Below are 27734 nucleotides of genomic sequence, written 5' to 3'. Positions count from 1 at the left end.
CCTAAAACACCACCCCAGCATGACCCCCTACACTACACAAACACCACTGCACTCCTCTAAACCCCCTACACTATACAAACACTCCACTACTCTAAACCCTAAAACACTACCCCCAGCACGACCCCATCACAAAACAAACACCACAGCACTACCCTAAACCCTAAATCTACCCCAGCACGACCCCCTACACTACCCAAACACCACTGCACTACTCTAAACCCTAAAACACTACCCCTCCACTACAGAAACACCACTGCACTACCTTAAACCCTAAAACACTACCCCAGCACTACCCAAACACCACTGCACTACCATAAACTCTAAATAGGAAACCCCCACACCATGCCCAATTCCCCTTACCTCTCACTCCTCGTGGTTGTGGGCGCGCAAGTTATAGTTCGCTGAACTAACTATAACGGGGGAATTTCTATGGTCTTGTACAAGTAAAATGTCCAACTAACTAGAACGCCCTTGAAACCTATGTTTTTTCAGTGAGAGAAAAAAAAATTATATATATATATATATATACACACACACACACACACACACACACACACCGAAGCATCCAAGTGCAAACGTGCACTAAAACAGATGCAACTGACTCCAACATATAGCTGGTGCTAGTAATTCAGTTTTATTTTTGTGCTCGTGCTGCCCAGGACGCGTTTCGGCAACATCCTGTGGCCTTGATCACATGATGACAAGTATCATATCTACTGTGTGTTTTAGCTCCAAGAGAGAGTACCTGAAAATTGAAAAACGGTGGCTCCGCTGTATGTTGTCATGTGGACTGATACTGAAAATAAAGGCAAATAAGTAATACTCCCTGACAAAAACATAGCGTAAGGTAATAGCAACGAGACTATAATACTAATTAGTATCACTTACGTCTAGGCAAATTTTAATACGGTACCAACACTGAGAAAGGTGATACATAAAGTGGGTGAATTATATCCATGAGGGAGAATGGAAAGGTCCCCAGTGTGCTGCTAAATTAAAGGAATGCAGTTAACTCTATACCGCTTTGAATTGGAATTAGATTAAGCATGGGCAATATTGTTGGTGCGTCACTAGGGTAACCTTCATTGACTTTGTTTCCCTGAGAGAGAACAACTAATATTAGGCCTGTATGTAAAGAGCAATCATTTACCAATCATGTATAAAAAAAAGAGTACAAGTTATTGTAAAATCTATTTGTTTAACAATCTGAACTGTTTAGAGTGTACTATCCATAAAATGTAGACATAATGTGTAGATTAGGCGTGTGTTAGGCGTGTGAAAGGTTGAAATACGACGTCTCAAATGCACCTTTATAATAATCAATCTGATTGTCACTTTGTTTTGTAATTGATAATAATTATGTGTTTTTATTGATTTAGAAACTGTCCTGAAGGTGTTTTGAACTTCAAAAAACCGAAACGCTGCGTCGACAAATTGTTTCTTCTTTTTTAATTTTTACTTGTCATTTGTATTTACAGTATTGTGATAACTGGTTTTTTATATATTATTGCAATTTTAGATTGTTTAAAACATAAAATGTTGATTGACAACTTTGCATTTAATAAACTTGTATAAATCTATTGTGCAATACTTTGTGACTGTCTTATAAATGGTGCCTTGATATTAGTCTTTCATTTGTGAAATTCACGTCAACTTCTGAATGCATGGAGAGAATGATTAGTTTTAGTGATGCCCATGTCTACCTAGTGGTGTGCCAATGATTGTGTACGTACAAGTCTTGGAGAAATAAACCTAATTGGTTTATACATACTTGGGACTTTTTCATTTCTATTGGTAATTCCCCTTGTCCCAGACTGCATGAGTAAGGGACCTCCCTTCTTTTTTATTCTTGATCACATGACCGCGCTGTGTCAGTGTAAATGGGAACATCATACCCCAGTTGATTCGTGATGCTTTACAATGGCAAACATACTACCGTTGTACTGGTACAATATCATATTGGTAGCTTCTAACGAGAATTATGAACAGAAAAGGCAAGTAAGCAACCAGACATCTTGTCTACATTGTCAGCGTGTTCATAGAAATACAGACATAATGTCGTCTTTATCCATGCGCCCAAAATTATTGCACAGTTATAAATATCGCTATACGTACAGTCATACAGTACAAATATTATACCATAACCTGCAAAAGAATACCGAAATGTGCAAAAAGCACAATGAAACAGTACAATGATAATTCATAGCCTCTAATGGCTGCATTAAAGCAAAATGTGCAAACGTGCAAAAACAGGGTAAGTGGATGTAAAGCTAGTACAGTGCTAAACTGCAATTATTGTGTCTACATGTTAATCCAACCAAATACGGTGTACAAATACGCAGATTTGGAACACATAAATCACGTTGACCAGTATGTCCGTGTGATTGCTATAGTACTGGGCCTTTAGGGTGTGGAGAACAATATACTGCGTACTAATAAGAAAATTGATGCATATAATGCATAAATGCATAATGCAATACTCAGGTAAAAATAAGAGTTAAAATCCTTAAGTTATTCCAACGTGCAAATACACAGTCTTAATGTACTAATACGCACATTTGGCAAGCATCAATGTATGAAGCCCTAATATGCAAAACAGCCTTTTTGCTAGTCAATATGGCACTTGCTTTTAGAATCTCTTATGTCGGTCCTGTGCTGTCATATAATATTATAATAATCTACATGGGCAAATACGCAGATATGTTGTGCAAAATTCGCAATTCTAATGTGCCAATATGTGATCTTTACTTACATAACAAGTAATTGATCAGTTTTTTCGAATGTCCGTTCTCTGAAGATAGAACTTGAGGCAGCGTTTGACATCAAGTGTATGTAGCGCCTGCTCTGCAGGCGTTAATGCTTGTGGAAAATAGGACCAGAGGCTCATTGAGGTGTAACTGAGAAGGCACTGTAGGGATAAACGTGGGATTAGTCCTTAGAATCACAGCATTCGCCTTAAATATTAAAAAGGGTTTCCTAATTGTGAAAACCTGGATTTCGCTTACCCTCCTGGCTGAGGTGAGGGCCAGAAGAAGTGCGACTTTCCATGTGAGGTACTTCAGTTCAGCTTTATCAGTGGGCTCAAATGGTCTTTTCATGAGTTGTGCAAGAACCACGTTTAAGTTCCATTCCGATGGATGTGCTTGCACCGGAGGGAAAGCACGGAACAACCCCTTCATAAATTGTTTGATAAGGCTTGAGACACAAAGAAATGGCACTGGAAGCTCTTCTATAGTGAGAGATGGAAGCCAGATGCACCTTATCCAGAGAGAAGGCTAAACCTGATTTTGCCAAAGAGAGAAGATATGGTAAAATCTGTTGTGGGATATTTGAAATGGATGCAGGTCATTTCGTTTGCACCATGCACAGAATCGCTTCCATTCAAGTTTGTACGTCATGCTGGTGCTTTCCGCTCTAGATTTTGAGAGAATACCTCTACACCCTTGAGAAATGCTTATGTCCGGATTCGGATGGTGCACTTGACCATTGTCCCTGGACAAAAGAGGAGTAGACAGCTGCAGATGAATAGATCTCATTACTGAGGTGAAGAAGTTCAAGAAACCAATGTTGCCTGGGCCACCTGGGCGCGATGAGAATCAGGCGACATCCAGCTTAATTTTGGTCAGTACTCTGGGAATCAATGGGATTGGGGGGGGGGGGGGGGGGGGGGGGGGGGGAGCGTAGGCATATATCCCTGACCATCGCATCAAAAGGGCATTGCCTTGAGACCCTGGGGGGGGGGGGGAGGGGAGGGGGGACCTGCTGGCATAGGACAAGCATTTGGTGTTGATGTTCGTGGCAAACAGGTTCAGAGCTGGTTTCCTCCATAGAGCAAATACTCCATCCGACTGGAATTGATTGAGTTCCCATTCATTGCAATTGTCTGTAGCTCTGCTGAGAGCATCGGACAGCATGTTGTGTAACCCTGGAACATGCTCAGCTCAGAGAGATCCCGTGTTCTGTTGCCCAGCTCCTCAATTTATGCGCTTCTAGTGAAAGCGTGAGAGATTTTGTTCCTCCCTGTTTGTTTACGTAGAACATACTGGTCGTGTTGTCTGTACGGGCCAGTACGGAGGCGACTGCTAGACTCGCCGAGAAAGCCTATAAGGAGAGGAATTTGGCCTTCAAATCCAAGCTGTTGATATGACTTTGTTTTTGAGAATTGGACCATTTTCCTTAAATTTGAAGGTCCTGCAAATTGCCTCCCCAGCCGTTGATGGAGGCATCTGTTGTCAGGATACAATCTGGTATGTCTTGTAAGAAAGTCAACCCTTTTGGAAGGTTTGGGGTGTGTGACTAACATTTCATTGCCATCTTCATGGCCGGAGTAACGCGAATGATGTCTTCGAAAGATCCCGGTGTTTGAAGCCATTGTTTTTGTAATTCTTTCTGGAGAGGTCTCATTTTGAATCTGGCCAAGGGAACCAAGTCGATTGCTGAAGAGCACATCCCTAGCAGTGACTTGTATTTCCTTACTGAAATTGACTTTTTTTCTTGATATGGCCATAGCCAAAAGACTTAGTCGGGTTTTACGTTCTTCCGACAAGAATGCTTTGCATTGGATTGTGTCTAATATGGCTCCCAGGAATGGCGCTATTTGATTGGGAATGAAAGAGGACTTTGAGACGTTATCTGTCAACCCCAGTTTGCTGAACAGTCGTAAGCAAGCATTGATGGTTCTGGACGCTTGCTATGCCGTAGAAGCCTTTAACAGCCAGTCGTCCAAGTATGGGAATACTTGATGGCCATGAGAACGTAGAGCTGCCGCCATAGGTGCCAAGCATTCTGTAAATATCCAGAGTGCTGATTTGAGGCCGAAAGGGAGAACCTTGAATTGGTAGTTGGTACCAGCCACCGCAAATCTGAGGAATTTTCGATGCTTTCGATGAATGGAGATGTGGAAATATGCATCTTCCAAATCAAGGGAGGTCATGAAATCTCCATTGTTGAGACATCGTACGATCTTGGTCAAAGTTACAATCCTGAAAGTTTATTCCTCAGGAATTTGTTGAACTTTTGAGATCCAAAATGGTCTCCATTCCCCTGACTTTTTCATAATCAAGAAGAAACAGGAGTAGAAACCTTGCCCTCTTTGCTGAGCTGGAACTTTCTCTATGGCTCCTTTTGCAAGCATAACCTTGGTTTCCTTCTGCAATAAGTGAAGACGAGGGGAGGGGTTCCCCTTGGCGGCGCAGTTGGAGGTTTTTGTACGAACTCCAGTGTGTGACCTTAGGCGATCAAATTCAATACCCAACGGTCCGATATTATACTTTCCCATTGCTGGAGAAAACTGGATATCTTTTCACCCATGGGAGGAGAAAGTGAGGGGGAAGCTGGTACCCTGGTAAGATTACGGTTTTCTTCCATTGTCCCTGCCTTGGGTCAGTGTTTTTTTTCATCCCCCTTGGCGAGAGAAACCAACCGTAGCCGGTTGACGGTAGGCAGCAGGTGGTAGGATTGCCTATATTGTGTCTGGCAGGGCTGGTATTGTTGTGCCCTTTGATAGTTTCCTCTGTAAGTGGAAAAACTATGTCCTTTTGCCCCTCTGAACGGTATCTTCCTGTCATGGAGGGAACCGAAGAATTTAGCAGTATCTGTGTCCTTTTTGATGGATAGAAGCGCCTCACCTATAGGTTTGTCAAATAAGGCGTCCCTTCAAAGGCCATATCCAGAACTTTTGACCGGACCTCTGGTCTAAATGTGGTTGCTTTTAACCATCCCATGCGTCTTAATACCGCCGCCCTTGCCAGTTAGCGGAACCCTGTGTTGGCTATGTCCATATCGCAATCGATTGTCTCGGAAGCTGCCCATTCTCCTTCTATGGAGATCTTTCTAGATTCCTGTCGTCAGGAATAGGGTCTAGTACAGAAGCCATATCAGACCACATTTGTCCATCATAGCGTCCGATGATAGCTAAAGCGTTGGCTGCCTTAATAGTAGTCGTAGCCATGGTGGAGAAACACTTTCCCATAATGTCAAGCTTACGGTCTTCTTTGTCCGGAGGAGTGGAGATCAGGGTGGCTTGGTTCTTAGATCTCCTTTGTCCCGCCTGTGAAATACCAGAATCCGGTTTCGGATGGCCTGTCAGGAAATAAGGGGAAATTTCTGGGGCTCTGTACTTTTTCTCTATGTGAGAAAGCACTGATTGTATTGCTGCCGGGGTCATTATCTTTACACCCTCTTGCCAAAAGTAGTCAATAATTAGAATTATGCGCATTTACTTTCTAGCTTCCTCTTTAAAGTCAAATAGGAAGCAGTCTGTATGTTTGATTTTCATGGGGAGATGTACTCTATTAGAAACACTCTCCATTAAGTTGTGGGGACCCCCTATGTCTTCTGCCAGGGAATCCGCTGGATGGTGTGACGGAGGTGAAGGAGTAGGAATAATGCAGTCCTCCCAAGGGTCAGCAGCTGGATCTGGGATTTCACCTTCTCGGTCTTTGTCCTAAGAGGATGGGTCGACCGGATCAGCCTCTCGTGGCACTGTAGATGTTGCTGGTGAACTGGGTTTCTCAAGGATTCGCGTTAGCGCCGTAGTTCATTGGGAAAATATTGAGATGGAAATCTTTGCTTGAAATCTGCTACCATAGCTTGAAGATCTTCAGGTTGGCGGCAGATTATCCATCTCTCTAGGATGATGTCCTAGATATTCGTAGTGTTGACAATGACGCAGCGGTGCCAGATACGGCTGGTAGTATTGATGGCCCTCGCAGTAATCGTTTAAATCCTGGCACTTCAAATGCAGCTCTAAAGGACTGTGTGCTGCTCCATACATACCATCATCTTCCTCTTCATCAGACTCCTGAAGGTCCAAAAGGAGCAATGGAGGTAAAGGGGAGATTTTATTATAAGCTGACATTTCAGGATGGAAATATTTCTTCGTCAACCTAATCACAGTCGACGGTGGCGTCGACTGGCTTCTTGCTACAGCCATTGAAAATCCTGTTGTTGACTGAATCATCGTCGTAGAAGGTGTAGACGAAGGTATCCTCAACAGCTTCGTCACTGTAATTCTCAACGACTGCAAAGACTTCGATGGGAACGGCATCAACAATATCGTTGTCGACGGTATGGGTCCGGAGATGGCCATGGTAGTCATCGTGTAACTTGCCGGCGATGGCCCAGTGGCTGTCGTCGACAGTGTCGTTGTCTATGTGGATATTTCAATTCTGCTCTTTCCAGGATCAGATGAAGAGGCTCTGTGTTTCTTTTCTTTCCTCAAAGGGGTAGAGGAAACTGAAGACGGAGGCTCAGAGGAGACTTTAAAATGTTTGTCTTTTCTTGAGCACTTGCTTTCTGGAGAGGGCCTACGGTGTTTCCTGCCCTCTCCAGAGTCCTTCTCTCTTTTTTGAGGTCTAGGTAAACCATCACTGACCTCCTCCGATGACTTGCAGTGCTTAGTGGACTATAACCACAGAAGCAGCCTCCCCTCTCCGTCTCTTATGGTCTTAGAGAGAGTGCAACAGATTTTGCACTGTTTTACCTCATGGGCTGGATGGAGGCAGTAAATGCAGTCCTTGTGAGGATCATCAACATGAACTATTTTCTTGCCACAGGTCTTGCAGAGCCTAAAGAGTCCTTTCTTATCAGACATGATGAGTAGAAATGTTAAAGGAAAAACCTGATAGGTTAGAAAACCGAGTAGAACTCGACTCCCTTCACACAAGACGTGTGGTGAAAATCTGAGAGAAACTGCCTCTGCTGGGAAGGTTCTAGAGGGCCCTGGCAGCTGATTGGCTGCATTCAACATTTAGTCCTTTTTTTTTTTTTTAAAAGGACATAGATAGGCTATATAGAACAAGGCTCAGGGCCATTATAGCCTGTGGCATTATTTGAATACTGCTCGATTATTATACTGTGGGACTCCCATCTCAACGACGGGGAATGATTCATGCATGTGAAGCAGTGAAAGATACCCCAATACTGGATAAACATCAAATATGATAACAGCATGGCCTAATTGCTAAGCTACATTCCTGAAGCAAGTCATATGTGTACCTTTTGCCATAAACCAATTGCCAAGCCGGAGATTCCACATTCTGCATCCTTTATTCTGATTATACTTACCCTGCAACTGCCATTCATTAATTCAAACCTTTCATCTGGTTTTCAAGTAGAACATGGTGAGATTCAAATGTTTAATTGTTCTCATATACAAAGAAAGGTAAATTGAGACCCGAGGGCTAATACTTGTTAAAGAAAACTCAGTAAAACTACAAGTCTCCACTTACACATGAAGTATGACAGCACAACACCAGGAACATAGTGGCCCAATACAGCAAAGAACGTCAAAACAGCACAACCTAGAATGCAAAACTGAAGACAGAAAGCAGGATATATTAGGAATATGAAAGAAACAACATGAAGAAAATTGCAATTATGCTATACAATAGCAATTGATGACTGAATGACTTAGGCAGGTATTTATTCGTTCTATATTATAAAAGTTAATGTTTTCTACTTAATCATGGCCTGTGTAAGCAAATGTTGGCTCCAATAAGAAACAATGGGGAGTGAGTGCTGATGTTTCCAGCATATTATGCTGACATATTTCTAAGCAAGACATGGTTTATGCCAGGAGAGTATTTTTTAACAAACAGCCGTCTGATATCTTTTACACATACAAACAAGGGATGAATAATTTAATGCCTTGCTTTTACAGAACCCACAAAGAAACACTTTTCAACAGCTCCACTTCTACTAAACAGGTCAGGAAAAGCTAACAAATGCACCAACATTTTTTCTCAACCCGTAAGCTATTCAGCTAAAGAGACAAAATCTGATTGCTTACGCAGTTCAGTGCTTATACAAAGAAGGGTCAAAGCCCGGTGTATGTCGACTTCTGCGAACAATCAATTCTGTTAATGGGTGAGGGGGGAAGGCTAAACTAACTAACCAATACTTTTACCAAAACAGCGTTTTTCCCTTAAGAAGAATTTGAAGCAGCGGATGAATTTTCCTTCTACCACAATGTAACCCTTTAATGGAAAATCTCGCTCTCGATCTAGCACTTGTAAAGCTAATCGGGATTCTTAAAACAAGGCCCATCAAGAAGATCCCAAACCAGAACTAGAAAAAAAAATGCAAGGATGGGTGCAGGAAAAGGACAACTCTGTGGGAACACCATGTATAGAATCTTACACTACACTAGCATGCAGAACTGAATACCATTGTTAACAATAACTTTGCAAAGAACAATTTTCTGAAGCAAATGACTGGATTACTAATAAGACACTTTTTCAATCCAATGAGAAATCAGGGAAAGGTAAGTGCTTGTGATCTTAATCACTCTACCTATAATACAAAAATAGATTCAATTAAAGCATGGACTCTGAAGTTAGCTATGACTCGATCGCTGGCTAATGTGATGCGTTTCTTTCCAAATCTTTCTGCATACCGCTGTCACTTATTATCAAGGTTTATTGTCAGGCTTTAAATAGGTAGACCTCTTGTAAACATTACATTACATTGTTATTAACATGATAACAAGGAGTCCTACCTTGCCAGGATTTTCACTCTTGAAAAGCAATACATTCTCAAAAAACACGGCTGCGCTAACCAGTGCTTCAGCGGCATGGTGACACATTTCTGGCAGGCTGAGGAGATGTGGGTGGACCATGCCCCAACTACAGGAGAAACAAGAAACAAGTGTCCATCACTTGCCCTTCTTTAACGAACATTGTTCAAATAGCACAAAATTATCCCTGAAGATAATGAAACTGAAGTTTGTAAAGCAAAAGTTAATTTTTTCAACTGATTAGCTATCATCCACCCATTAAGGTTGCGTGCCTTCATTCAAGGACAAACGTCATGTAGAGCATCAAATAAATACCTTCAAAATTACTTTAATGATGCATAGCTTCAGCTCATTTAACATATGCTAGAATAGAAGCATATGATTATATTAAATAAATAAGGCTAAAGATGCTTCTCAAATTCCTATCATCCATGCAGAACCCCCTAGATGCAAGTCCACTACACTTATGCATAGCAGATCAATGACTCCTCAAGTGAGAGTGTTTAAGCTTTGTACCCCAAAAAACAGTAACAGCTTACAGAGAATGCACTTAAAAGAAACTCTGTTAAAGCCATATGCCTAGGACATTTCTTGTTCCACAATGAATGTACATACCACAGATATGGTTAAGCTATATATACTGTCAGTGTCTTATAATTTGACTCCATCAATGCCACCATCACAAACTTCTCCAGTGCACAATATCACAACATTCTACAACATCCTAACAAGGACTATAGCTAAGCTCAACATCCCGATGGCAGAGCCTCAAACTGCAGCCTCTTTATTTTTATTCTTTTTGTTTTAAACACGTTATTCATGGGTTCCATCAGAAGCTCTACTCCTATTAGTTCTGGATTCCCCTGACCCAGTAAAGACGACATCCGTGACACCGGCCATCGTAAATTGAGCAACTTACAATTTACAGTACACCACATCAGTATAAGCTATTGAGAGTTAACCAACGTCCAGATTCAGTTGTTCTGGATAGTGAACACAGAAATACATTCTGCTACTCGCTTATCTTGCCTAGGAACTCACAGGGAAAGCAAACAGTAGGATTCTGCATGCAGAAAAGTCTTTGGTTCAGCAGCTGGAACCAGTAAGGCTTCCACTGCTACTGCCCTGTTGGGCAGTTATGACAGACACCACTGGGAACTCGTTCAGAGGTTGACAAGGTTTTATGAAGGTTTTCAGTAAACTGGTAGTATCATACTATGTCACCAGAACCTCGAATTACTTCAAATATGCGGTCCACAAATAGGGGTACTTTCTTGGTCTTGTCTTTTGGTCATCAGGACCTTGACTTCCAGGGAGCATACCTGATCCCCATGAAAATTGACAGGTTTTTCTCTGGTTTGGATTATTTTATTGCCACATATTAAATATGCAGCAAATTAAAACAAAAAAATCAGCTGGGCTAAAAAAAGAGAATACAATTCCTTAAAGCGCATTAGATGTCTCACATCCAGATACCATGCTAGAGGACAAGCTGGTCAATAACAATACCAAAAGCCTTAATATAGGCAAACATATCAACAGCAGATGCCATTTCAGAGACTAGTTCAGCAACCATTTTATTTGAAAAGTTTCACATAGTGCTGGCTAGACCAGGTGGTATCAGAGCGCTTTACATATGTAAAAAACAAGATAACAGTACAGCAGGACAAATAAAGGAATGTTCAACAGAAGAGTATGAAAGCAAGTTAAATCAAAACTAAAATGAGCCGAGGGCAATATACATGAAAAGGTAATCCACAGATGTCTATAGACCTAGAAACAACAGTAGCAGATACATTTACATAGGGAGAGGGAGAAAGAAAGTGGGGTATAGGATGGTAAGTACAGGGGAGGCCGAGTGAGGGGTCAGATACCAGATTGGCGGCTCCAGTATTTGTTAAGAAGGTGCAGTTTGAGTTCTTTTTTAAAGCCAAGGTAGGAGGGGGTTACAACGCAATTCTTTGGGAAGGGCATTCCAGATGGTCAGAGCATTACCAGAGTAGGAGCGAGATTGAGGGCTTTTCTTTTTTAATAAGGGGGAGCACGGGGGTACGAGGAGGAAAGTGTTTGTGCTCCTCATCAGTCTACAGCCGCCCGCTTTTTTGAGCTTGTTTATGAGGTACAGCGGGGTATTCTGGTGTAAAGCTTTATGCGTAATGCATGCTGTCTTTGTAGGAGGATCTACCTTCTACGGGAAGCCAGTTAAGGGACTTCAGGGCTAGAGAGATGAGGTCAAAACACCTATAGTTAGTGATGAGCCTGGCTGCTAAGTGGAACACGGATCTGAGAGGGGCTAAGTGCACTTTGGGGGTTCCTGTGACGAAATCGTTGCCATTGTCCATTTTGGAGAGAACCAGTGATTGAACAACCCATTTGAAGTCTTCAAGTGGGATGAATGGTTTGATTTTCTACAGATGGTGGGGAGTGAGGAGAGCTCCTTTAGTAGAGTTTTTTATGTGTTAGTTAAGGGTTAGGTTGTTGACGGTGAAGAAAGCTAGTGATTTCATTGAATTGGACAACGAGCGAACAGTTGAGAGAATTGAGATCAGAGATCCAGGATTAGATGGGTGGCCTGTTTTTAGGTGAGAAGAGGATGACAACATTTTCTTAGGGTTAAGTTTGAGATGGTTGGTATAGAACCAGGATTGGATCTTGTTCAAGGTCTGGTTGAGATGAAGTACATCAGAGTGGGACCTAATCTTGTAGTAAAGTTGGGTTTCATCCACATAGAGGTGATGGTTGATTCCAGCTCGTTTCAGAATGAGGGTAAGGGATTCCATGAGGAGGTTAAAGAGAGAGGGGAGAGCATAGAGCCTTGAGGGACACCTAGGGTTACAGGTGAGGGGTTAGATAGGCAGTAATTCATTTTGATGTGTTGAGTTCTGTGCTGGAGAAAAGAGGTGAACCCGTTAAGGACCTGACTGTTAAGGCCAAAGCGGGTCTTGAGCGAGTTGAGTAAGGAATTGCGGAGGACTGTATCGAAGGCCGCTGAGAGGTCAAAGAGAATGAGAAGGCAGGATTCACTGTTGTCAAGGGCGGAATGGATGTCAACAACTATCTTTAGCATGGCAGTTTCAGTGCTGCAGCCTTTTCTGAAGCCGGATTGTAAGGGGTCCAGAAGGTTACTGTTAATGTGATTATCCAATTGAAGCAAGACACATTTTTCAAGGGCTTTGGAGAGAAGTGGTAGGTTCGAGATAGGGTAAAGATTGTTCGGGTCATTAGGGTCAGATGTGAGATTTCTAGGAATAGGCATGATTTGACAGAGTTGAAGGGAGTTTGGGACACATCCTGTGGAGAGGGAGGTGTTGATGATCATGTTCCAATAAGGGGCAATAATGTGGTTAAGTCTCTGGGTAAGACTAGATGGGAGAGGATCTTTGGTGTGTGAGGATGGTTTAAGTTTGGAGATGATGTTAAAGACTTCGAGCTCAGTCACTAGGTAGAAGTTAGTACAGGATGCATTGTTTTTAAGTTGCAAGAGGGGAAGGCTGAAATCTGTGTGGGTTGTAGCGTGAGGGAGAGTGGAAGAGGAAGAAGGTAGACCCAAGAAGGAAGGATCGTCCAATGTAGTGTCAGCAGCTAATGGTGGTTTGGGTGGGGTCTGAGTTAGATGGAAGGACTGATCAATTTTGGCGATTTTCTCCCTGAAGAAGTTGGCAATTTCTTCGCATCTATTAGTTGAGTCGGTCAGTTTAAGGGGGGCTGTGGATGTTTGGTTGCAAACAATGTTAAATAGTTCTCTGGGTCCGTTTTTGGCCCGGTCTAGTTTAGTTTGGCAGAAGGTGGGCCTTTTCCTTAAAAATTAGTTTTTTTATCAGTGGCCCTAGTGGCCCGAAGACAAGCAATATGTGCAGGGGAGGGGTGTTGCCTCCATGTTCTTTCAGTCAGTCTAAGTGAACATCTTTGGTCATTGAGGTCAGAGTTAAACCACGTTTTGGATGGAATGGTTCTTTGTTTTTTTAGTTTGGGACGGGCTAGATGGTCTACGTCCTCCTTGATGGTCTTGTTGAAAAGCTCACTGAGCTCATTGGCGTCTTGGGAGAGAGGGGTGAGAAGGAGTTGAGCTTGGAGCCGAGACTCTAGTTCGCCAGGAGGATTTGATTAAAGATTTCTGGTCCATTTCATGGGTTTGACGGTTCTGATGGGAGAGGATTCGATCTTGAACATGATGAGGTGATGGTCAGACTGGTGAATAGGGAAGATGCTGGAGAGGGAGGCCAAGTCATTGTTGGAAATGATGGCATCAAGAGTGGCACCTTTGGTGTGGGTTGGTGAGTGAATGGCATAGTTGAGCCAGGCCATTGATCTCTAGCAGATGGGTGAGATGGCGGACTGTGGGGTCAGTAACATTGTTCCAGTGGATTTTAAAATCTCCTAGGAAGAGATTTTTGGAGTTGGAGAGTGAGGATTGGGAGAGAAGGTTGGATAGTTCCTCGGCGAAGGGTATAGGATCACCCTGAGGGTGGTAGATATTTTGTAGGCGAATTGTGGGAGCGCCCTGAATTGTGAGTTATGCGCCAAGATATTCAAAGGTAATGTGTTCAGAATTTTTCAATAAGTCAAGGATGGCTGTCAATTGGTCCTTCAGCCAGGTTTCCGTAAGGTAGGCAATGTCGATGGTTTCAGAATTTTCATTAGCTTGTCGGCAGTTAACGAGCATGCATGAGAGGGGCTTAGGGTTGGCTGCAAAACAGCTTGCACCATCTGCTGCAACAGGACAATCTAATCCGCCAATGAATACATCTTCCATCTTTCACCATTAATTTCACTATTCATCTCAAAGAGTGGCAAAACACAGAACAGTTACACAATTCTGAGTGTCTTATACTTCAAAAGCATCCAAAAGCTACACCTTCAAATAAACTTCAAGGAAAGATCACAAGTTGGCTGCCCGCCGTGAATTTCTTCCTGCAAAGCGGATTCTGCAGAAACATGATGTCTCTTATTCTCTGGCATATCCAGCAAAGCTGAGAGTCCGGCAGGGCGTAAAAACGCTTGTATTTCCTGATCCCAGAGAAGCCCTCGCCTTTGCTAAGAAACTTGAAAAATCATCACATCACCATCCAGCTCTCAGCTCGCTGCAGCTGATCGCCTTTGTGACACAAATTGAGATGCTATTTTTTTCCTGAATGTTGTCTGCTGTTATTTTAGCTTGGCCACCCTGCTTTACTGCAGGGGTGTACGCTGAGCCCTGCCATGCCCCCACGGGATAATTCCCTCTCCTAATGTTGTTTCCCCTCTTCCTAGTTCCTGGGGTGGGGTGGTATCTCAGCCTGATTGGGGGGTTGGAGTGGCCGCGGGGTTAGGGGTCCTTCTAGCACTGTTTTTTGGGTTGTGTTTTTTATGCTTTTGTTTCCGCTTCTTCCCATTTCAGTCTGTACGCACCACCACCTTATTATCAGGCCTGTTCAGGGCTGCATGTTAGTACACGGCGTCCTCTCCTCCCTGAATGATATGAGTTCTTCCTTCTGAGCTTTCCGCCTCTATGAGCCAGTCCCCATGGTTAGAATGTACACAGCGGTGGACTGCCGGCTGCTCCAGTATACACATTGCACATCTGCCTGGCTCCTACTCTTGTAATGTCATGTTTGCCCGAGCACTTATTGTGGTATTCTTGGCTCTCTGGCCTCTTGCACTGCACTCTATCTTCTTCCTAGGTACATAGCACCTTGACTGACACCATTTGCTGGACCTGGAACATCCGTGGCCTTAACGATTACCGTAAAGCCAGGCTCATTCACTCACACCTACTCCACCATAAGGTCAATATTTGCCTTCTGCAGGAAACTCACCTGTTGCCTGCCACCTCCACCAGACTTCAGTCTTGCTCTTGGGGTGAAACGCACTCCTCTTTTTATTCCTCCTATTCTAGGGGAGTGTCCATTTTGCTAAGATGAAGGCTCCCTTTGCACACTATACCGGTACTCACTGACCCGGACGGAATGTCATCTTGCATGGTACCCTTTTGTCCCAACCCACGACGATCGCTGCTGTATACGGACCCAATTCGGATGATCCTGAATTTTTCACTCATATATGGCACCTTATTTTTTCTCTGGGGCCAGCTGCCCTTCTCTGGGGAGGGGACTTTAATGTTACACTTTCTGCAGTCTTCGACCGCTCCGGCCCCCATTCTTCCCACCCTTGCTCAACTGCATTACTTCAGTCTATACTCAATGATGATTCGTTATATGATGCCTGGCGTCATTTTCGACCCGAGGCCCGTAAGGGTACTTGCGTCTCTGGTGCTCGTGGCTGCTGGTCCCGAATTGATTTATGGATTACCTCCCCTGATGTCACATGGCTTAACTCCGCAACTCATATGGCACGCACCTTTTCTGATCACGCGCCAGTCCAGCTCTGTCGTCGCCTCCCCGACTCCCCACAACACGCTTTTACATGGCGGCTCCCACCGAACGCCCTCCGAGATTCCGTTTTTTGTGATGAGATCCAAACAGCGATTACCAACTACTTTGATTTAAACGTTGGCTCTGTGGACTCAGTATCTACCCTTTGGGAGGGGTTCAAGACAGTGATACGTGGCGAGTGCATCTCAAAGCAAGCTGGGGTCCTTCGCTCCCTCCGTGCCTCTTTGGACAAGCTAGACTTGAAGATCAAGGCTCTCAACTCAGAATATGCGGCCCACCCCAGGTCGAGATCCTCGCGACCTTGCGTGTAAAACACACTGAATTTGCTGAGGAGGCGGACAGGGAACTCTCCTTTCTTGGTAGGGAGGCCCGTGCTCGCTACTTCGGCGAGGGCGATCGACCCCCCCACGCGAGGCTTTCGAATAATATTTTGATACTCTTGCGTTGGTTTGGCTGGAGGACTACCATCGCAAATTCTTGGACGAGCCCTTCTCTAAGGAGGAGATACTTGCTGCCATAAATAATCTGCCCAGTGACCAGGCCCCTAGTCTCGAGGGCCTCTCGGCCTTGTTCTAAAAGACGTTTGCCCTACTTCCTGTACCACACTTGTCCCCCATGTACAATGACTCCTTTGAAAATGGCCTTTTCCCGCAGTCCCTCCGGGAGGCAATGCTCACGCTATTACTTAAACCGGACAAACCGGCTGACGGTCGGGACTCTTACCGCCCCTTTCTTTAATTAATATTGATAATAAGATCTTTGCTAAATTATTGGCAACCCGTCTGCTCCTTTGTTAGAATTGGGTGTCTCTGGTTGGCGCAAGTATTCACTTGTGACAAGCAGGGACCCTCTCCTCTAAGTCAGGGCGAAGGATGACCCCTTAGAATTACCCTTGCTCACCCTCTAGGTGCGTGGCGTGAGCAGCCAAGGCTATTCTTCAGGCGTTTCTGGGTTAAGCATTTGTAATCACACACACAGTAAATGTACCAATCCCCCCACAAATGGACACCAGGCTGTGGATATATGAAAATACGTCTCCTTTATATAAAAAAATATATCTATGCAGGCAAGACTTTGTCACAAGACCAGTATAACGTTTAACCAAGCCACAAGGTTGTAGAATAATGGCAATGTTTCTGTTCGATGGTACGCTGCTTACTTTTGCTTCGAAAATAGTTCTGTTATTTCAAATGTTTATCAATGACCTTTCCAGAATGTTCAATCGGTAGGTTCTCTGGTTAGTTTCCCTTCTTAAACCACCTAACCCAGTGTCTCTGCTCTTTTGGGGTAAGGTGGGATTGAACCGTACGTTTTCAGCGCTATGGTGCGCTTCGTACCGTGTGGTTTCTGGTTGCCCTACCGCGACTCACGCATCTCGCGGTACGGGTTAAATGGTGACCAGAGAGTAGAGTACGGCGCACTGATAATCTAGTGAAGTGCGAGGCGTACCACTCTGGAGGCAGTAAGAGGCGTACACCAACAACCGGTCAGGAGAAGCGTAGCGTTCACAAAAGCTACACGGAGCGTACGCGGCGAATCAGCCGGGCAAAGCGTAGCGCTCACAAAGGCAATAGGTAGCGCATCAATCAAGAGAGAGAAATAAAACGTTGCGGGCCCCGAGCCCGGGTGTAGTTTCTCGCAGTGACGTACCTTGAGACGTTGTAGTTCTGGTTCGAGCGGACGAGTCGGGCACGGCCCGTGCGACTCGTTCCGTGAAGGGGTGCCTTTGGATCTTTAATTCAGCGGGTGCGTGCGCACAGGCATGCGCGGCCCACGACCCTAGTACGGCTGTACTGGAGTCTCCAAAAGGGGGCGGGCGGCGCGGCCTGTAAGGTCTCTGAGACGGTGAAGCAGGACAACAGGGCACGGTCCTACGTGCGGGCTGCTATCTCGGCGTGGATCACGGTCCCCAGAGGAATTCCGGCGGGAGGGGCGAGAGCGCTTCAGCACGCTCCTAATGACAGGCGGGGGCAGATGAGGAAAATTGAATTTTGCCTTGTCATGTGTGCCTACGTGTTCCCCATCCTATATTATATGTGCATGATCGATATGCATATATCCCCCTATGATCGATTAAAGACGCAATTGTAGTTGTGTCCAACGTTAGTATGCCAGTTTCCAGTTCTCGTGAAAGCAACGAGTATTAGGCCTATGTTGCCACGTTTTACAGTGTGCACGTTAATTCCCCGCATTGTCCCCGTTTCTAGGCCTCATGAGGGCCCGGACACCAGATTCAAGCTCCTGTCTCCTGATCCCACTCCGAGGAGCGATACAGCCCCCACCTGCATCCCTGACCCTTCACTTACTTCCTGCCGCGCAGCGCGGTGCCCGGCCTGGCTCTGCCTGCCTGCCAAGAATATGTTATGCCTCCAGTTATCAGTTCAGCTCCTCGTCTTCACATTCCTTAGCTAACGAACCGCATAAACAGCTTCAGCTATAGTCTAGTCTTTCTGTCTCCATGCAAGTGAATTACTGAATTAATATCCATAGAAGAATCCCAGCACACGCATTACATGTAGAATATATGCATGCACCAGTCTTAGTGCCAAGTAGCCTTTCCCTTGATAACTTTTAGATTCTATCAACATGTACTCCAAACACCAGATACCAGATATGCTATAGGTACATGTCGTCCTGACACCGCAGACTTTAGTCTCCTCTTCTAGTGCAGAAGTCAGAGCCCCCAGTTCTCCCCGGTAACACGTCATTGTCAGTTTGCGCGCACCACTAGGTTAAAGGTCCCAGCTGCTCAGGTAGCCCCCTCCATGTATACACCCATTTCATGACATTTCTGTGACGTTCTCATCACATGTCTTCGTGCACGCCCTGTGCACGCCTTCTTTTCACGCCTACTTTGTTCTTATCTTACGCTTGTCACTTGTTACGCCTACTGTATGTAATGTAATTATAATGAATTCCTATATATACTGTATACTGTTAATGTGATGCTGCCATCTTGCCATCCTGCCATCTCTCCCCTGTCCCGGCAGCTGCCTCTCTACTTTATTTCAGGCTGTCCCGATCCTGTCCCTTCCCTTATGCCTGATTAAAGTCTGTTCCTCGGATCCTGTCTCTTATTTATTGAGCCATCTGTTATTATTAATGTATTCAAAAATAGTACCGGTAATTAATTATTTATTTACCACATAAATGGCGCCCGAACAGGGACTTACCTCTTCCCCACGCGCCGGCGATGTAACGCAGGCCCCCTGACCCTTCTACAGCCGTGACGGAACTCTACCGTGCACGTGCAGATATTTCTGCTTCTAGTCTCCCTCAGGCCCACGGAGGAGACGGAGACTGCGGTCCGGCATCCAGACGAGGCGGTGTGGAAGGCGGTTTGTCCCGACCAGAGCCCAAGCCGAGAGAACAAGGTCCGAGGTATCAGGAGGCCCACCTGTAACCGAAGCCCGAAGTTCGAAGCGCGTAGTAGTAACCAGACGTCGTAGCAGTCCAGTCCAGTCCGAGGCCTTCAGTTTCTGCTTCCCGGTGAGTACCGTTGCGGGGGAAGTATCTAGAAAGGTGCATTAGTTTGTTCCTGGTCCGATGGGTTTGGGTACACAGATCCAGTCTGTACTGTTTTAGCAGTGCATCTAGTTTGCCGTACTGTTTCTTAACAGTGCATCCAGTATTTCTGTTCAGTCTGTTCTCGAGAAATTCAAGTATTATGTTTCTGTTATTCATGTATTTTTATGTCGTGGTATGAGTGATTTGTTCGCCATTTCATTACTGTGTTTATTGTATATTGTGTTAAAGTCCAAGTACAAGTTCAAGATGCCTCTATTCTCGAAATTACGTCAGATAAAGACTAGAAAAGGGTTACTCGAAGAAGCAGTTCCTGTCCCTCCTCGGGACAGTCCTGGTCATTTTATGTATCACAAGCATGGCTTAGATGCCATATTATATCTAGATTTATGGGTGGATTACACCAAACATCTTGAAGAGAAATATAGATGGCCTGTATCAGGTACATGGGATGCCGAGTGCATCATGCGAGTAGAAGAAGCATTATGGAAAAAGAAAGCCAGACAGTCTCAGAAAGACGCCATCGAATTATGGCGCAAAGAATCTCACAGGAGATCCGAGAAAGAAAAGCAGAATTAAGTAGGGAATCCACAGAAAAAGCCCAAGTAAGGGAATTAATCGAAGAAGGCGAACGAGTTAGAGCAGAACAGTCGGACAGACAGAGAAATGCCCTTATTAAAGGTATGTATCCTCTTCTTGCCGAGGGCTGGCCGAAGGCAACTCCGGAAGCATCCTGTAATTTACCGCCACCCTTGGTCCTGACTAAGCTACGTCATAAACCGACTGCAGCTGAAATATTCCTGTCATCCTATCTGGACGATACTGTCCCAGAATATGCAAATCCTATTCCGCCTGCTCAACCTCAGCACCCTGTTAATAATGTAATTCCTGTTCCTCCAGCCACTGGTCCCGGGAACCCTGTCCATGTGCCAGTACCCCCGGACCAGTCCACGTCACGAGTTTTGCCGGTCACCTTACCAGCACATTCAGTATTAACTGACTATTCTAGTTCAGGAGGAGCGGTAGGAGGTGCTCCTATCACCCCGCCTCAAGTAAAACGAACGACGCTGAGAGAAGCAGCGTTACAGCGTACGCCAAAAGTGACTACATACGCGGATCTCAAGCGACACCTTACTGACTGCGTATATGATTCAGTACCAGGTGAAGATCACATGATCTTGTATTCAGTACGTTTAAGACGGGTTGCCAACTTTTTGGTCACCCTGCCCGACATGAAAGATCATCTAGACAGAATATATCATTTTATCCGTACAGGGGAGAATCCAGGAAGTATTCACGAAGCTATGGCACACAGAAAGGTCGAGATTCAAAGTATGATTCTGCAATTTATGATTAACTGTTTAATAAGAGAACAGGATTATCCTGATAAAGATAAAGAAGAGATGAAAGCCCTGACGAGATGGAGTGACAATATAGCCGAGGGAAAACACAAGACACAAGGTAGTGTAGAAAGTATGTACAGGAAAATCCGTAAGGAAATTATAAGTATACACGAGAAAGAGAAAGCAAGTAGAGCAACCGAGAAAGAGAATGACTCTTCTAGTGAAGAGGTAGACAGCGAGAATCCCTCCAGAATAGCGTATGTAGGTAGAACCAGATTTCCCGACAGACATCCATGTCTAGATTACAAGAAAGTTTTTCCTCCTCCAGTACCAGAACAGTGTTCTCTGGAACAAGTATTCCAGGCTACCGATAAAATTCTGAAATCAAGAATAGGTTATAGCGAGCCTAGTACTATGCATGAACAAGAACTAGCCCGATCGGCAGTCCGATGGACTAGTGATTCCGCCACGTTTCCAGACGAAATAGTGTCCCAAACGTTTCTGAAACTGCCCCCAGCCGAGCAACGTCTGGTGGGTACGTATATGATCCAGCACCTCATCACACTGTATGAGGATCAGCATTCTGATCCAGGTCCTTTACATGATGTACTAAACGAGTTACTCCTAAACAGATGGAAAGGTTTAGGTACCGATTTAATTAGTGTCATTCTAGAACAGCGCCACAAATACAGAACGTTCCTGAATGCACATTTTGTTCCTGTTCCACCCCCAGAAAGAAAATCATTCTATATAGACAGACAGAATCCGTTACGAGAAGTACATCCAGTTAAGGGAACGGGGGGTGAGCTAGAACGAGTATTTGTTTACACCCCTATCACGAAAATAGAACTTCTAGAAATGAAAAAGTTAATACCCTGTCACGATAAAGATCCAGCAGGGTTCCACCGTGAATTAAAGGACATGCTCTGTATGGGAGAATACACGTATCCTGATATCATTAAAATGTTAAAGGTCCTGTTGCCTGCGGGCATATATGAAAAACTCAAAGAAAAAGAATGGGAGGTGGGAGAGAAAAAGATAGATTGGACCGCATTAGAGACTGAAGATAACACACGAGTTCCAGGTACCGGTCTTGGGGAGAAAGCTAAAGCTTTGCCCGAATTGTTAATACAAGTCCTGCCAAGATTACTAGCCACGAAAAAGGAAGATTGGGATGCCATCTCAGCCTGTAAACAGAAACAAGATGAAGATACTAGTGATTTTTATTCCAGATTTGAGAAATGTTTCATTATTAATAGTGGTCTGAAAACAAGTAGTGAATCATATCCACATCTTTTTGTCACCAAACGAGTTGAGAATTCAAGTCCACAAGTTAAGAATCGAGTACTGAAAGTCGAGAGTACCTGGCAAGCTAACACTCCGTCACAGATGCTCCAGATGCTCCAGTACCACCAGAACAGAATCCGAGAGGAGCAGGAACACGAAAGGAGACGTATGAAAGACACGAAAATGAAAGTACTAGTTGCACAGTCTGTTCCGCAAGACAGTCAGAAGAGGGGTCCGAATCCAACCAGTCATCCTGCAGCTCCCGTTAAAGGGACCTGCAATTACTGTAAACAGCCAGGTCATTATATAAACGAGTGTGCAGTACTGAAACATAACATAGCTACTGGTAAAACGAAAGAGAGACCACGTCCGCCTAGACAGGAACAAGTTTCACAGACTTCCCAGCCACAGAATGCACAACAGACAGTTACAGTCCCGCAGCCTATAGCTGCCACACAACACGTTACACAGCAGATGTACCAGTACGCGCAGTCCGAGTATCCAGAATATCAGCAGTACTCATGAAACAGCCTAGAGAGGGAGGTAGGCTTGCCTCTCATCGAGATTCCTGTAGATCAAGAGGGTCCCTATGTACACAGTCAAGTATTAGGGAAAGACAGAAAGTTTCTGATTGATACAGGGGCAAGTAGGACTACCATCAGTCATGACGAGGTTCCAGGGGCTCCACTCTCAGGCTCTAGAAATGTTTCCCTTGGATTTTCAGGAAAGCCTATTGTTAATGAAATATCGAAACCAGTTTCCCTAGAAGTTGGTCCATTGTCCCGAACTACAGACTTGTTACTCACGAAATCCTGTCCTGAGAACTTATTAGGCATTAAAACATTTAAAGAATTAGGAGCAGTTATTTGCTGCTCTCCAGAAGGAGTACGATTGTTCTTACGCGATTTCAAAGGTCATTATGCGTTACGTGATTTTGATCCAAGATTGTTGAATGTACCTCAGCATTTATGGGCGCAAGGTCCTACTGATGTAGGTTGTATGCACATCACACCCCATCGTGTAACTCTGAAACAAGGTGTTGTATTACCACGAATCCGACAGTACAAATTGCCACCTGAGGCTGTAGCAGCCTTATCCAAAATTGACGAGCTTATTGCTCAAGGAGTGGTTGTAGAAACTGACTCCAATGTATGTAATTCTCCTATCATTCCGATTCTAAAACGTACTGACCCAAATGCACCTCCAGTTTATCGATTAGTGATTGACCTTCGAGAACTTAATAAATGTATCATACCCCAGTACCCAGTGGTTCCAGACATTTCTTCCCTATTGACTGCCATTGATTCCGAAGCTACGTTCTTTACTGTTATTGATCTCAAGAACGCATTCTCTAGTGTCCCCATTCATCCAGACAGCCAGTTTCTTTTCGGATTCTGTTTAAATGGAAGAAGCTATAAATTTACACGAGCTCCTCAAGGTTTCACAGAAAGTCCTAGCATTTACAGTCAAGCACTTAAAAGACAACTAGACAATATACACATGCCAACTGACACTGCTCTGATCCAGTATGTCGATGATCTATTGATCACAGCCCGTTCTGAACGTGACTGCGAACGTGCGTCACTTACAGTCTTGTATTTTCTAGCCGAGATGGGGCACAAGGTGTCCCCTTCTAAATTGCAATTCTGTGTCCAGCAAGTGGTCTACCTTGGACACTTACTGTCCAAGAGGGGTAGGCAGTTGACACCAGACCGTATCCAGTTAATAGTACATCTTCCACAGCCCAAGACTCAGAAGGAGGTACGAGCTTTTATCGGCCTCACTTCTTACTGCAGACAATGGATTCCTCAGTACGCATATCTAGCCAAGCCACTGATACAGTTAACGACACAGGAGGCAGCCATATCGACTGTCCTCCCTTGGACCCAAGAACATACACTTGTTTTCAATGAGTTAAAGAAAGCTTTATGCCAAGCACCTGTATTAGCGACACCGAACTACAGTAAGCCTTTTACACTTTTTGTCACCGAACGCGAAGGTACTGCATTATCTGTTCTCACACAAGATCAAGCAGGACAATACAAGCCCTGTGCTTATTTTTCTAGCACATTAGATCCGGTGGCTCAGGCTCTGCCTGCGTGCCTCAAGTCAGTTGCAGCCACAGCTCTAGCTATCAGACAAAGTGATTCCATAGTGTTAGGACACTCCCTGACAGTACAAGTTCCACACTCCGTGGAAGTTCTCTTAAACCGAACACAGACTCAGCACTTGACAATTGCACGTTTAACAGGTTATGAACTGACTATGTTCCAGCAACACATAGAAATCAGACGCTGCAACATTTTAAATCCCGCTACACTGTTACCCTCAGTTACTTCAAATCCTGCCACACATGACTGTGTGGAAGTTGTTAGCACCATGACAAAACCAAGACAAGACTTGACAAACATTGCATTACCTGATCCCGACCTGACACTTTATGTGGATGGTTCATGTATGAGAACAAGTACAGGAGAACTAGTAGCCGCGTATGCAGTGACTACTGAAACTGAAGTTATAGAAACACATCGTATTAACACCCTGTCTGCTCAAGCAGCAGAGCTTGTCGCTCTGACCCAAGCCTGCATACAAGCGAAGAACCTGAAAGTAAACATATATACAGATTCACGTTATGCATTCGGAGTCGTACACGACTTCGGAGTACTCTGGCAAGAAAGAGGTTTCATGACTTCTCATGGAACCAAGATTCAGCATGGCCCCCTCATTCAAGCTCTGTTAGATGCAATACATTTACCGACAGCTATCGCTATCATGAAGTGCAAGGCACATACGAAAGTCACTGACATCATTTCCCAGGGTAACGATCTAGCAGATCGAACAGCCAAGCTCACAGCTCAGACTCCAGACACTCCAGTTAACCCGACACAGACAGACATTCCAGCCCGGACTACTTGTATGACAGTTAAGGACCCTACACAGGACGTACTAGATATCCAGTCACATGCTACTCCCGAAGAAATCAAGAAATGGTCTGAACAAGGAGGGGTCCAGACAGATCAAGGATGGTTGACGAAGGGAAAAGCCACATGGTTCCTCCCCGACTCTATGGTTCAAGTCATTATTAACACCGCACATAGTCCAGCACATTTAGGAGAAAAAGCCATGCTAGACAGTATTCAGAACCTCTGGTTTAACAAGCATTTACGAGCAGCAGCCAAGCAGAAAGTGCGTACCTGCATGATCTGTTGTCAGTTCAATCCAGGTAAAGGTGTCCCGGTGGAACAAGGTGGATTCCATCCTCCCGACCACCCTTTTGAAGTTCTCCAGATGGATTATATTCAGATGGAGCGATGTCGAGGTTTCAAGTATGTCCTCGTAGTTGTATGCGCTTTGTCCAGGTGGACAGAAGCATATCCAGTTCCAGATTACACTGCTGCGACCACTGCCAGGCAGTTGGTTCGTGAGTATTTTCCCCGCTATGGATTGCCTAGGGTCGTGTATTCAGACAACGGCCAGCCATTCTCATCCGAGCTCATGAAACAAGTATCCCTTCTGTTAGGGTACCAGTGGAAGTTCCACTGTGTACGACATCCTGAAGCAGCCGGTCTTGTAGAGAGACATAATCAGACTCTGAAAATCCGCCTTGCCAAAGTATGTGCAGAGAAAGGTGTAGATTGGATAGTAGCACTGCCAGTCGCCCTTTTTTATATGAGAATGGTCGCACACTCCCGTTCAGGTCTGTCACCTTTTGAGGTAGTTTTCGGTCGTCCCCCAAACATGTGGGGTACACCTAGACCACGTACAATTACAGATGTCGACAGTAATATGCTGACAGATTACTTGGCCTCCTTGATGTCTGCACTACAATCTTGTCGTTCACAGGTTGCCGCTGCTTTTCCAGACAACACCGAAGTGAAACCGCACAAGGTCATACCAGGCGACCTTGTCCTTGTGAGGAACTTTGATCGTTCAAGCCCGCTGGAGCCCCGCTGGAAGGAGCCCCGTCTTGTACTACTAACAACCAGGACTGCCGTGAAGATCGAGGGCAGGAAGGGGTGGTTGCACTCCAGTCATGTCAAAAGATTCCATGGACTTCAGCCAAAGACATTTTTCAAAGACTGCCCCGTTCTCAAGGACTGCCCAGACACTGAATCTAAACTTCCCTTGTTAGAGAAAACTCTGCAGCAGGAGTATAAAGAGAAATTACGGTCTAGTAAGTCAGCCAGTTTAATTGTCTAAGTCCCTCTCGGGTGAAACGGTTAGACAGGTTCCTGACATGTATGAGATAGACCCACACAGTGAGAGAGTTAGTCAAAACTCTAAGAGAATACGTTATCAAAAGAATCTTCGAAGTAGATGTATTATTACTTTAGTACTTTTATTATTTTTGAGTCTTATGGTTACCTGTATAAGTTATGCCTTACATGTATGTTTTCCTATTGATTCACATGTACATATGTTCTCTAATGTTACAGTAGAGCACACTTTTAGTGACCTGCCTCCTCACGAGTTATCCTATCGTCTTGCTATGCGTAATAATACTTTTATCCGAATGCTGCACTATTCACACCAGACCAGCAATGCCACAAATTGTTGGGTGTGTGGTCGACTCCCCCCTTTCCAGACACCGAAGGGAGTTCTGCCACTCTTTCCTTATCCGTTTTCACACAATGGTTCGTGTGGAGCATGGTCCACGTTAACGTCATCCCCAAACGATATGTCCCTTCTGAACAGTACATGTTTCCCAGACAAGGAGGGTCTCTCCCATAGAACAGGGTTAGATCTAGAAAATGAAGTATATGATCTAGGTAATTATTCCTCGAATTTCATGGTTTTGAATGTTCAGTCCGAGACTACTCCAGATTTGCCTGCTATTTCAGTCCTACCCGTTAAAGGCGAATTATGTGTCAGAAAGAATGGTTCCGCACATGTAGGTCATAGTGATTGTACTACTGTGGTCGAGTATAGTGACAGTGGGAAATCTATTTTCAAGGCCTCACGTCATTCTTATTTTGTGTGTGGTCAGACCGCATATGTTCGTCTGCCCCTCGATTGGGATGGAACATGTTACATTGCCTTCCTACTGCCACCGGTTTTTCTAGCCCCATCCGATTATCACAGAAACACGCATCTAGTACACGTTAGACATAGAAGGGAGATCGAGTCCCCAATTGTCGATCAAACTGAAACTACCTTAGAACAATATCAAGATTTCAATAAAGGTTTCTTCTTCTTCATAGGTCCTGTCCAGAATAGTAAGTTAATACGTAGGCTAACCAGAACCCTTGAAGCAGTAGTGAATGAGACTACTTCCGCTCTAGGTAACTTAACTGAAGAACAATCTGCTATGAGATTTGTCGTGCTCCAAAATCGTCTCGTCCTTGACGTCATACTGGCCGATAGAGGAGGAGCTTGTAGAGTCATCGGATCTAGTTGCTGCATTTTCATTCCTAATAACGCACCGTCTGTTTATTCAGCTATAACCAGACTTCATAAAATTGCCCATCAGTTACACCAGAATCCAGGCACCTGGACATGGTCCGGTTGGCTCTGGAGTATAATATCTGCCTGGGGATGGAAAGTATTGTCATTCCTAGGTATAGCAGTAATGATCGTATTCAGTTGCTGCCTATGTTTACAATGTGGCCCTGCGATTTGCGGCTTGTGTGCTACATCCTGTATTCCTAGTCCAAAGTCCCGTTCCAAGACAATTCGAGACGAGCAAATGAT

At 44.5% G+C, this 27734-nt stretch overlaps 1 protein-coding gene across 1 annotated transcript in view; it reads right to left on the bottom strand.

The window, feature by feature from the left end:
* Window positions 1–27734, bottom strand: part of RETREG3 (reticulophagy regulator family member 3) — a 409160-nt gene that overhangs the window by 183207 nt on the left and 198219 nt on the right. The window contains exons 4-5 of the mRNA XM_078645370.1: window positions 9500–9626; window positions 8232–8316 (exon numbers count right to left, since the gene is read on the bottom strand). Of these exons, the coding sequence (XP_078501496.1) occupies window positions 8232–8316; window positions 9500–9626 (212 nt within the window). The remainder of the gene's footprint in view (window positions 1–8231; window positions 8317–9499; window positions 9627–27734) is intronic.

This window comes from Lissotriton helveticus, chromosome 5_1, assembly GCF_964261635.1.
Source record: "Lissotriton helveticus chromosome 5_1, aLisHel1.1, whole genome shotgun sequence".
NCBI classification, from domain to species: domain Eukaryota; kingdom Metazoa; phylum Chordata; class Amphibia; order Caudata; family Salamandridae; genus Lissotriton; species Lissotriton helveticus.
This window is presented reverse-complemented; position numbering and strand designations above follow the sequence as displayed.